General features: G+C 36.9%; 1 protein-coding gene across 4 annotated transcripts in view; it reads right to left on the reverse strand.

Annotated features, from left to right (window-relative positions):
- Nucleotides 1-12,512, reverse strand: part of HS3ST5 (heparan sulfate-glucosamine 3-sulfotransferase 5) — a 184,424-nt gene that overhangs the window by 3,108 nt on the left and 168,804 nt on the right. For all 4 annotated transcript variants that reach the window (XM_072333395.1, XM_072333396.1, XM_072333394.1 and 1 more), the window contains exon 3: nt 4,014-4,152. In XM_072333395.1, the coding sequence (XP_072189496.1) occupies nt 4,014-4,120 (107 nt within the window). In that variant the 5' untranslated portion in view covers nt 4,121-4,152. The remainder of the gene's footprint in view (nt 1-4,013; nt 4,153-12,512) is intronic.

The raw sequence follows: 12,512 nt of genomic DNA on the forward strand, positions 1-12,512 counted from the left end.
AAAGGAATGCTTATTCTTTGAGCTTCTTGAACCTTACCTCACTTCTCACATTACTGATTGGTTTGAGATTGCTTCAGCAGCTTTTAAAGCATTCTAAGACGAGTTTTATTTGGCCATTTTGATCTGAAAATCTAGTTCATCTAAGTCCTATCTTTCCAACACTTGCTCTATTCTAGCCTGAGTTATTTCCTGTTACTTCCCACTGTGTTGACTTAAGTAACTGCTGATCCAGGGTTATCTCTTTTAATGAAGAGGAGCAAAGGAGATAAAAAATAGCTTTCAAGGCATCACCCCTCAATATTTTCCATCCTGTTTAGAGTATACCCAGTATTATTCCTGGGACATAACCAGAAAGACCGGGATTCTGAAACAGACATGATCAGCAGAGGCACAGAAAGAAGACAAATTTTCAAAAATACATTTATTGCATCATTACAGCTATTGTTTTCTTACCATCGCTCGTGTTTCTTCTCACTGAACCTCTTTGTGTTTTACTCTATTTTCTGTATTGCTCCTGCATGATATTTGCATTATTCTTTTCTATTTACCTTCAATTATTTCACATATTTTCTACTATTCTAAATCTTCCTTCTCATATATAATGTTAACGAATGTAAGAAATGATTCAGTAAGAGAAGCATTTAAATTTTGCAACAACAAAGCCTTGAATAAGCCTGCACTTTCACTTCCAAACAGTGCTTTGGTTATTAAACAAGCCAATGTTACACTGAAGATTAAACAGGTATGTAGAGAGAGCTTCCAAAGTCCAATAGAAAAAAATGCCAATAAATTTGTAGAGCCATGATCTCAAAAATTAAAGATATGTAAGAACAAAGGTTGCCTAGGCAATTTTAATATGAGCTTGCTGTGCATATATATTATGATACTGTTTTTAAATTACATGACCACATGCTATTATTTTTCACAGGACCCCCTGCCTCAGCCGGTATACCAGATGGGCAGTGCTCATTAATAGCTGTTTAGGTATTCAGTATTTATTCTGTTTCCTCAGTATGTGGCCTTCATTCATTTACTGTACATTATTCAAACCCTGCTTTCAGGACAGATCATTTATTTCTTTTTGGCTCTTCCATCCATCACTGCCTGTTGGAGTCTCTAATTTGACACTGATGCTAGGACAACGAATGGCTGGGACAAAGTAAAAAGGTTAGCTCCCGGCTGACCCAATAACTGTTTCCTTCACTATCTCAATGCTGAGATATACTCTGCCCAGACAGATCTGAAGAAACATCCCAGATGAGTTTGCTGGGTTCACATGAGCTTTATCTAAGTCCTGCACACTAATGACGAAGTGTTAGGAGAAGTGAGTTCCTGTTGTCATTTCTTTTTTCAAGTTTCCACTCTTTTCTCTTTGTTTTTTGCTGTCTACAAAGTGAGATCCTGATTTGGTCACAAAAACTGTATTATTGCAACACTGACTCAAACTTGGCAGTGAAAAGAGAACCAAACCAAACCAAGCAACACAACAAAGAAAATGTCTGAAAACAGTATTTTACCTTGACAGTGGCACAATTTAGTCAGGCTATGGTGGGACTGCTAAGAGTCATTCTGCAGTAAGGAGGTAAAAGTTACTAGCATAAAAAACAGAAGCTTCAATCCCTCTCTCTGTTCTTCTCTTCCCTCTCCTTCTGTGTATTTGTGATTTGTTTTCAAGCAAAAATGTTCCACAACAGCAGTTCCAGACACATCTCAACTAATTTTATCTCTTTTCCTCAAAAAGATAGCACTGCCTTCAGTATAACACAACAGCTTGTCAAACAGGGTTGTTTCCTTTAAAAGTAAACAAATACTCAAGATATCCTCTAGCCTGAGAGAAAGACTGGATGTTTTTAAAAGTCCTTCCTCAACACTTTACATTCCATTACACTTTCCCGTTTCTTCTCCTCTCCAAACAATAAAAATGTCCAATAAAAGATCATGACTGTCTCAAGATTAATCAGGATGTCACATCTTGGTAGCTGAATCCTGAGATGCAGCTATTTACTACATTAATATTTTTGCTTTTCTGAGTCTTCTTCTTGAGAAAATCCAGTGTAGAGCAGTTCATCTCAGAAATATATATTTCTGACAAGTAGCTAAACAGCTAAAAGAAGGCTGGGCAATCTTAACAACAAGTAGTGATGCTGCATGCACTTTCTCTGCTGATCCAGAATGGTTGCTAATTTGCTTCCAAAGCAGATGTCACAGTGATAAAATGCTACAAGCCTGGTTCCTGGAGTTCAAAACATCAAAATCGAGTATGGAGACTCCCTGTAATTCCAATGAGAAAGTTAAACATTTTGAAGACACACACAGATTTCCTCAGAATTGTTAGGGACAATCCTTTGTGAAGCAGCTCTGTTCATTTGTGATCTGAAAGACAGGAACCTTCTCTGGAGGGAGGTACTTAGCTTATGAGACTTTATGACTCAGTGAATCAGGTAAGCTATTGTTAATTTCCTAAGGGAACTCAAATAATTCCTGAGACAACCCCTACTATGAGAAATGCCCAGATCTCTTGTTCAGGTTTAGCTTGGGTCATAGTGTGGCAGAATATTTCCAGTCTGTTCATCTGTCTTGTGCTTTCTAAGCATTCTTTCTATCTTTTCTCATAATGAGTCCAAATAAAGTGTTTCTTTTTGGCAGCATGGTATTTTACACTTTGGGTAATGGAAGAAAATGAAACAGGGTTTTACTTCCAGTGGCAACATTATATATATGAAAATGGTGGAATTCAGTGCCTCAGGAGGTCAATGAGTCAAATATTGTGGCAAGATAATTTTATGGCCATCAGTAAATTCTGAAGATGTGCAAGCATAGGTAATAGCATAAGGTTAATTAGATTTTATGCCTCCCTGTATAAAACATGCCATTTCAGGAACTAATAAGGAATTCTGTGTCCATTTCCAGAATCTCTGTAGTCACAGTGAAGTTTTCTCCTCTGAAGCATCAGAGATACTTCTACCGCCAGGGGAAGAAAACTATAAATCTTGGGGCCTAATTAGCAATTCATTTAGTCGTGGTTGACAACATGGTCTCCCTCTTCTTCTGAAATTGGGTTGTACAACTGAAGAAGGCAGCCATTGACCTGAGATGGAGTACAGTGGATGCCAGATATTGTAGTGTCATAGTTCTGAACTCAACTAATATTTTTCATCATTTAAAAGGCCACTAAAGCAACATTAGTGCACAAAAGCTGTTTACCAGTTTTTGGAAATCCTGAAGTCCTCATTCATTCTTTCAAAACAGTCTTTTCTACCCTATCTTTACACAGAGCCTATCAAAGCAATCCTGGATCACTGTGAAGGTGGCTGAAAGAGAATGGTCACTGTGAGTAGCACCACTGTCGCACTGTCAATAACCAGTCAAAAATTAACCTGATCAAAAGTACCAAATACTTTTTGATTTCCTCTCCCGGGTTTTCTACTGCTTCCCAGGAAATCACTTGCAGAAACGACCTTTTTATTTGGCACTTTCAGCTCCAGAAAATACTGGCTAATTAATGTAGCTAAAAAATTTTCAAGCCCTGCAGCAATCTTTCAAATGAAATAGTATTTAAAACTTGACGAGCTACTCTGTAGACTCATACTTAATTTTAACTGCCACCGTAGCACATTAATTGCTTGCTCATAAATTTAGAAGGATGATGTATAAATATATCAAAACTGTTTTGCTGAAAGTAGAGGTCAACACACAGATGTAGAGAGACAAAAAAATGAGCTACACTAGTGATATTTTTATAGGATGCTGTTTTATTTCTTCTCTGAAAATAAGTGACAATGTGCTTAGAATGCAAATGGACAGACAGAAATGCTTTGACAGGGATTACCTGCAACTTTGTTTTCCTATTCTACAGAGGGAAGGAAAGAATAATGAAAATCAGTCGTAGAGTGGTTGGTCTTTCTATACATGAATAGAAGCTAAAAAATGAAAAAAGAAATAGATTCCCTAAAGAAAAGCTTGTGCAATCTGAGTTCATTTGCAATTAAGAGAGTGGCTAGTGAACAACTTACCTATCCAAGCTCCCAACTCTGGCAACTAGATATAGGAGACTTCCAATAGCAAGGCTGCCTAGCACAAAGAGCTTCTGTCTCAGCAACACCTGCTGTTTGAATAGCATGGCCCTCCATCAATCTTCAGGACTTCTTCAGTCTGCAGAGAGAAGAACACATAAAGCTCTCATCAGTAAGCAATATGCAGTGTAATGTTTAGTAACAGGTCTTCCATCAGTTGCAAATGACTGAGTCACATTGCCAAAAATCTTTTCAAACTACAAAATTAGTAATTAAAACTTTGTTTACTACTCTTTTTCCCACATGGCAACACCAGGCAGTGTATCTGGGCTAGAGAGAGATAATTCTGAAAGTAATGGTTCAGATCCATATATTAGGGCTGTTTAAAAGCTACAATGCAGGGTCTGGCATCAGTCATAACATCAGTAATAACATCAGTCACTGGGCTTGCAGGTCTTGTGCCCACAGTGTCTGTGACCTCCTCACCGTGTTTCTTTTATATTATTAGAGAGTAAGCTGAACAGAAATAAGTTTATTTCCTGATCTGTGCCAGAAAGCTTCTGGTGGCAGATTTGTGAAGTGTGCAGCTAGGATGGACACAAGGACATTTTTTTTTAAGAGTAGTACAAATGTAAATGTGTGATGTGTCTTGTCAGGTCTCTTTTTGTGTGAATTTAGGCTGTTCTATGGAGAATTCCTTGAACATCACATCTGACTGACACCAGCATTGGCTTTTACTTCAAAGCCTGACACAAACTTGTGCTGAGAATACCCATACTCATCTCCAGATTTCAGCAACAAGGATGGACTTACATTTCCTTTTATAATATGTGCCAGAGACCACTAAATCAATTTGATTTGCTTGAGAGAGTAAATTTTCTTCATAATATCTCATAGAGTTATATGTTTTGAATTTTTGATGAAAACAATCCTTCTAACACACTGATATTTTGACTGTCGCAGAGCAGTGCTTACACTAAAGACTTTCCAGCTGCTTCTTACAGCTTCCTCTTCTCTAGACTAAACAATCCCAGCTCCTTCAGCCATTCCTCATAAGACTTGTGCTCCAGACCCCTCACCTGTTTTGTTGCCCTTCTCTGGACATGTTCCAGGGCCTCAATGTCTTTCTTGTAGTGAGGGGCCCAAAACTGAACACAATACTCGAGGTGCAGCCTCATCAGTATGGGGGGATGATTACCTCCCTGCTCCTGCTGGAGGTAAAGGTGTGACAGATATGGCTGTCCATTGATAAACATAGCCTGCAAATGTTTCTTAGTCCTGCCCACGGTGTTAAATTTTTGTCCCAGGAAACTCTCACAAGACTCTATGCTACAGTTCTAGAACCAGCACAATCCCAAAAGTCAGTATGCCTGCAGCCATCCTGCCTTAATGCTAGGTGAGATGAATGGTATGGATATAAGTCACTCCATAATGGTTGTCATCAGGATGGTGGAATAGCCAGTTCTGAGCACATTTCATTTACTGCTACAGAGAAAGCCTTTGTAAGTCCAGCCCATCATCTTTACTGCACAGCACTGAAGTCTTGAGTCTGGCTGAATCTGTGACTCTTCTGGTGTGCTAGCAGCAATAGTAACTTTATACAGGCAGGCCATGGCTGTATACATACAGAACAACTTGCTTTTCACATGTATATATGAAGCTCTACAATAAGAATTTTTAGGTAAGATCCTTATTACGACAAGAATTATATAAAACAGAATAAAAGGAATTTACAATATAAATATTAAGACAGAATAAGTATCAAACCTTAAAAATAAATAAAGAACAAAGATAGAGAGAGATTAAGTGATTTGTTCAAGGTCACAGAGAAAATCTACAGTACAAGTGGAATTCAATTTGAGATGTCTATGTTCCTGTCTAGTGCCCTAACTACGTGATAAAATTTTATCTTTTTTTTAAGTATATTTTTAACTGAATCTTATTATTTAATAAAAATGCACATATGCTGTTTCTCTGTGCTGATACACAAACTGCTGTTTATTATCTTATTTAATTAAAAAAAAAAGAGGTTGGGAAAAAAATCATAATGACAAAGATACAAAACTTTCATTGTTTTCCAGGTTAAAATCCTTCAGTGCTGCTCTTTCTAAATAATAGTATCATGTCAGTGATACAATTATTCGTTCTGAACTTCCTTTCTCACAAAACATATACAGACCTCTCTACACAAAACTGAAGTGCTGGCAGCGTGTTCTCCCTCATGCATACTCTCAGACTCCTGTTAATTCCTGCCTGCAGGTCTCCTTGAAGCTGTGAAGGTCATCAGGCCATAATGAAATCAAATTAAAGACAAAATCAAAGACAAACTATTTAAGGAAGTAGATTCCACAAGGTCTTATTCCCTCCATATTCAGGTGTGCAGTATAATTCAGTGCAAGAAGAGAAAAGAAAACAAACAAACAAACAAACAAACAACAACAACAAAAAAAAGAAAACAGACAATCATGTTTGCACTGTGTATGTATTTAAGTGTATTTCCACGTATTGAAAACTTTTTGACAGAATAACAGGTATTGAACACTCATTGGAAATGCATATGCAACTTTATTTGTTTGCTTATGTAATTTTTGTTATCACTTTCAGCATCTAATTTAACATCTAAGGAGAAAGTATTATTCTTGAGAGATTCTGGCTAGTATAACATCTTTCTCAGATTTTAGTTGTTTTCATAAAACTAAATTTAGAAAAGAAAAAAAAAATTGTATTTCAGCTTCAGAAAGGCTACATTTTGCCATAAATGTACAGAGACAGAGGAGAGAACAGAACTGTTTAGGCCATGGGGTTATGTGCAACCAGAATGCGATTAAGGTGAAGGCCCCTAAGGCAGAAATGTTGCTGAAGACTAACACATCGACACTTTAGGATGGAAGAAATGAAAATTTTGGGACACATTATAGGCTGCACAAAGTTTACCATAGGGAATATGCACTTTTAAACTTAATAAGAAGCTGGAAGGCAAGATAAAATGTAATCCAAGGTGACAAGATTTTAGCAGTTATTTGAGGCAAATAAGGGTTTTAGTTTTGGAATTTTACTCTCTATTATGGACCATGACTGAACTGACACACCAGCTTCTGAGCAGCAGGACAAGGCTTGGGGAAGCACCCGACAGAATTGATGCTGAATGTGGAACCTTCTACCAAAGGAGACAACAGCATACCGCTGTGCAGTCCAGTGGGCTTACATCACAAATACCTGTATTGAGTAATCTAATTAAATATGCAAATACAAGATGAAAGTCTCTTCCTGGATATATAAGAGATAATCTACAATGCATAAGAACAACATAATTCACAATGTAGAGCTTGTAATTTCTAGAAATGCACCTGTATGCAATATCATGTAAAGAAAAAAAAAAAAAAAGAAAAAAAAAAAAGGTAAACTACTTTGTGAATTGCAGATGAACAGCTGATCTAACTTGTTAGATTAATATAGTTGCATCAAATAAATACATTTCATTTAGTGTACTGATATGAATTCATCATCCAAACCCATTTGCCACGGAGGAATACAGGTGAGAAGGTGTTTGTTGAATGAATTGCCAAGAGAAGATAGTGAATAAGATCATGTAGAACTATAATGATAATGCCAACAGAAAAAGAGATTCACCCTTCTTGGAGAGGTGATTGTGGGTAAAGGAAAACATTTTTTTTTTTTTTTAATTGAATTTATCAATGAATTAGCTTAGATTATTTTTGTTTTACACACCAGCAGGGGTCATCTGCCAACCAACAAATATTTGTCTTCATGTGTTGCATACATACGTTTGAATTTAGGTGGAATTCAAACGTAGTGACTGAGAAAACAAGTCATGGAACTCATTGCTTGGCACTTTTCTATTTCTCTTGTTTTTGCATTATGTCTTCCAGCTTCTTGCATTTGTAGCTGTGAGTAAAACTCACATAAATCAAGCACTTAGGCTTCATCTGGGAATGCAAAACAAGGTGGTTGGGAAAGGAGGGAATTTATCCCTCAAAATGTGTGCATCAGCTCTTCAGCTCATGATCTTCATACTACAGCAAGAAAAGCATTTTAATCCTGATCCTCCTGTAGCCTCCTCCAGCTTCTCCTTCCCTGTGTGCTAGTTTGTCATTAAAAAGTATCAAGTGATAAGATACACATCCTCCGCATTTTTTCCCAGTACCTTCTCACACAGGTTAATTACAAGAGAGCTAATCTACTATGTGGAGAATATTAAAAAGTTGCAAAAATTGTGATAAAGCAGAACATGACTTTTTATTAGAGAAAGGATTTTTCATTCCTACAATCACTGAATAGCAGAAATTATCCTTTTTTTGACTAAGTAACATGAAACAGATAACGAAAATGGAAAGCTTTGAATATACTAGTTTTCACTAGGAAGGACAAATGCTGAACCTGTAGAAAGGAAATTTCAATTTCAGGTTTTCAGAAATCTTCCTTATTGATTCATACTTTCAATATAAAAAACAAATTTCATTTGAATGAGTAATCACAGTGTTACTTTTTTTTTTTTTTTTTTTTTTTTTTTTTTCCTCTCTAGCATAAGTACTACTGAGTGAGATGGGATGAAATAACATTTGAACACATTTCAAGGCCTGAAGGAAGAGAAGATGGAAACCCTTTCACTACAGGGAACAAGTTCACAGATTCACATAAATGTCTCTGCCTTCTAAGCATGTCCTTTTCTCCTTTTAACTTATACTGACTGAAACAGTGGAGCAGAAAATGTCAGCAAAGATGACAGAAAACAGTAGTGGTTGCAGATAAGCTCTAACTTATTTCCTATAATCTTATGCCACTGCTGTGACAATAACTTAAAAATACCTTTCCCTATCTGCTATTGTAGAGTTTTGGCATTTACAACTGCTTTCAAGCCACCCTCAAAGCCAGTTCTTTGTATAATGAAGTGGTAATATATGCTTTGTCTAGAATGGCTGCTTTACTCTGAAAGACCATCCACAGAATCAACACTTACTTACATGCATAAATTAGATAAGAAAACACATGCTCCTTTGGAAAAAGTCAGCACACTATTAGCACTGAAGGAAAGCATTTGTGATTTGTATCCCTAGCCCCTTGTGGCTGACTTGCATGTTACACCTGGGTATCTGATCCCCATAGAAAATGGTATCACTTAATTCTAGGCAACTCAGTATTCACTTACATGTAGTTTCACTATACCTAGACAAACAGTGTGCCAAATGACAACAGTACAGAAGCCTTTAAAGAGCTCTTAGTCTCCCTTATTTCTCAGTCTGACCTTTTTTCTTTATTATTTTCATTTTTTAGTCTTAATGAAGGACATCAAACAAAGTGGTGATAGGAGGGAAGAAACAACTCCAAAGCTGGCTATTGCCTTTGCACAGCCCTTTGCCAAACAGATTTGCTGCCAGATTGTCTGGGTAGTTAGGAATCTCAGACGCTCTGATGCCCTTGAGGTCTCAGACACAGCTGCTTAGGAAAACTGCTTTATTGCATCTGAGCTGGTAAGGCAGGCGGTTGCATTCTGCTGAAAGATGACTAGGCTACCATGTTCCATGCTTAGCTACAGTGCTCCAGGAACACTTCCAAGTGCATAGATGTTAATAGGATTTCATTAGTTCAAAATACATGTGCCTGTCTCCTTGCCAGCTTCCTGACTATATTACCCTGCATTTCTCTTCATGGAGTACAAGATTAATCTGATAGGGTTAACCCTTTTCTTCAAATTAATGGCATTTCCTCAGCAACTCTCCTCTTTTTATTCTGAAATGGTAACCTTTCTTTTCTGCTTCATTTCTCAGGAATGTTGGAGCTGATGACAGTGAGTTAGGAAACCTGTGGAATTGTATTGCTGACTGTAGAAATCTTATAATAGATACTAATTTTACACTCCTCATAAGAGAATACCAGCCTCATCTCTTCCAGCTGGCATTATGGCAGCTGAAACTGAAAATAGCCACCAAAGGCAAAAATGAGGTTTGAGGAGCAAAAGACAGTGAAGTGGAAGACAGAGGAGTAATGACTGCAAAAGTTGAGAAAGAAATCATAAAAGGAGGCCAATAGCACTGTTAAAATAACAGTATGCTGTTTTTAGTTGTTATCACTGTTTTCTTTTTTGTTTGTTTGTTTGTTTTTAATTCCATCTGGGAAAGAGTAAAACAAGATTATGAGTCATCAGATAGAAAGTTAAGAAGGTATCCAGAATTATTTTCTGGCCTTCCTTTAGAATACCACATTTTTCATGAACAGTTTTAGTGCTTTGAATGGTATGTAAAAAAAAGGCAGAGTTGTATTGCTTAGTATGATACAGGGTAGAATAAAATTACAACTTTTCATACACTTGTAATATTAAAAAGTTCTTTTCCACTACTTTCAGTTGCACTTGTAGTCTATTACACTTTTTTTTTTTTTTTTTTTTTTTTTTTGGCTTCCTGCAGTTCCCCTCAGCAACATTTTGTGTGATTTTCCTTTAAAAAAGCAAAACTGAATTGCATGTAAAACATTACAAGGAGTGAAAAGCATTGGTGAGGAAACTAACAGCAAAAACTTATCCAAGCTGCAAATATATTTTGTGGTACACTGCATTTTCAGTAAAAAAAGATCCACCTAAGTAGGTTTTCCCCATGGCTTTTACTCCCCAGTGAAAAAAAACATAATAATTCCAGTGTATGAGGTAATACATATACACATGCATGTGTATCTACAGGAACATGTTATCTAAAATAATTTATGCATTTCTTTGCCGCCAAATCTTTGTCCATGTGTTCCATGGATAGATGCATTGGCCTAGCTACAGTGTTGCCAATCCCCATGCTATGTGCAGTGGGTAATACCTATTGGCTGTACACCAGTGTCTTGCTCTAGTTGCTAAAGTGAATAAATCAGCAGTGAGAAAAGTCCTTTTTTTGATACGAGTGTTACAAATGTCCAGGTGCAGTGAGATGTTACTGCAAAATACCACAGGACAACTGAATGTAATTTTGTTTCCTTGTGGTCCTGTTCTTTCACTTCTGAACAGCACCGCAGACAGCATTCCTACAGCCTTGTCTCTCTGACTACACCCCGTGATCATACTTCTATTGCCTTTCCCTTTTCTCTCCATACATATCAGTATATTTCTATGTCTTGTAATTCCATGGAATTTCTTTTAGGGGAACAGAATTTTAAGTAATTGAACCCAAAGGCCATTAGGTTAATTTTCAAAATGTAAAATCAAAGTGCTTCTTCCCCTGTAAGTCTTGAACATAACACTTCTCTAAGTAGTGCCACTTATTTTAATGAGGAAATCCAAGTGAAAATATCAATGTCAGTTTAACCAGGGACTTGTTATAACACCTCTGTGAGAAAGGGAGACCTATTAACAGTTTTCTCAGAAAATGAAAGAGCTGTGATTTTCTACTGTGCATGTGTTTTAAAGGCCAATAATACAGTGCTACACTGCCCGAGTGACAGCTCACAGCCTCCGTCTGGGAAGAGAAGAAAGGGGAAAAGGAGAGACAGCTCATATCTGTGCAACCAGGTGTTACGGAGCTGCTTGGTGCTGGAGAGCTCCTTATAAACAAGCTCTCTGCTCACTGAGCAGTCCTGCTTTCCACACACAGATCATTCATCTTCCTTCTGTTGGGCAGAGTGAGCTGCAGAAGTAACTGCTATCTCAGGGTTGGCAAATATGCCAGTTCCGTGGCTTTAAATATATGCATATAAATATACATAGAAAGTCAACCAAAACATAAAGGCGACTCCTTTACTAACATGAAAAAAATTCTCTGTCCATTTCTTTTAGAGTAACTTTCGTGTATTTTCACTTCTCTTATCCAGATTTCACAGTGAAGCAGTAGAATTATCCTGTTAGACTTTATCTAACTATCCACTCCATGGAACAGAGAAAATCTAATTCTTTCTCTGTGAGTGCTTCTGACTTTTAGCATCACTTTCTTAGAGAGATGTTTATTTATTTATTTATTTATTTATTTATTTATTTTATTATTTTATTATTATTATTTTTTATCCTGATCAGCATAACATCAAGTATCACATGGACTATCCACATTTTTAGATGCTGACAAATTATACTTGCATGGTAAGATATGCTAGAGAGAATGCCACAGTGAAGGACCACCATTTGCATGCCACATAAGTTAGCTATGAATGAGTGAAAGAGAAGAGAAAAGCAATGGATTTGGAAAGATTTAAAGTTCTGATGATTTATCCAGGAACTTGAAATAAACATTGACCTGTGCACATCTGTAGTGGCCATTGCTCAAGATATCTGACTGGTGTGGCTGTATTGGTCCCTGACACTTATTTACAGAACCTATAATCTTTTAAGATCATGGTCTGGTTGCAGCCTCTACAGTGACTATTTCACACAAATGTAGAAAGCCGTTCAGTACTCTGTACAATTCCAAAAATAATGGTTGGCTGAGAATTAACTGTAAAATATCCCAATATTTTGTTTAATTGGCTTTGAAGTGTACAAAAACACCCCCACACGTAAACCTGAATTCAAAAGCA

Source organism: Excalfactoria chinensis, chromosome 3, assembly GCF_039878825.1.
Source record: "Excalfactoria chinensis isolate bCotChi1 chromosome 3, bCotChi1.hap2, whole genome shotgun sequence".
Taxonomy (NCBI): domain Eukaryota; kingdom Metazoa; phylum Chordata; class Aves; order Galliformes; family Phasianidae; genus Excalfactoria; species Excalfactoria chinensis.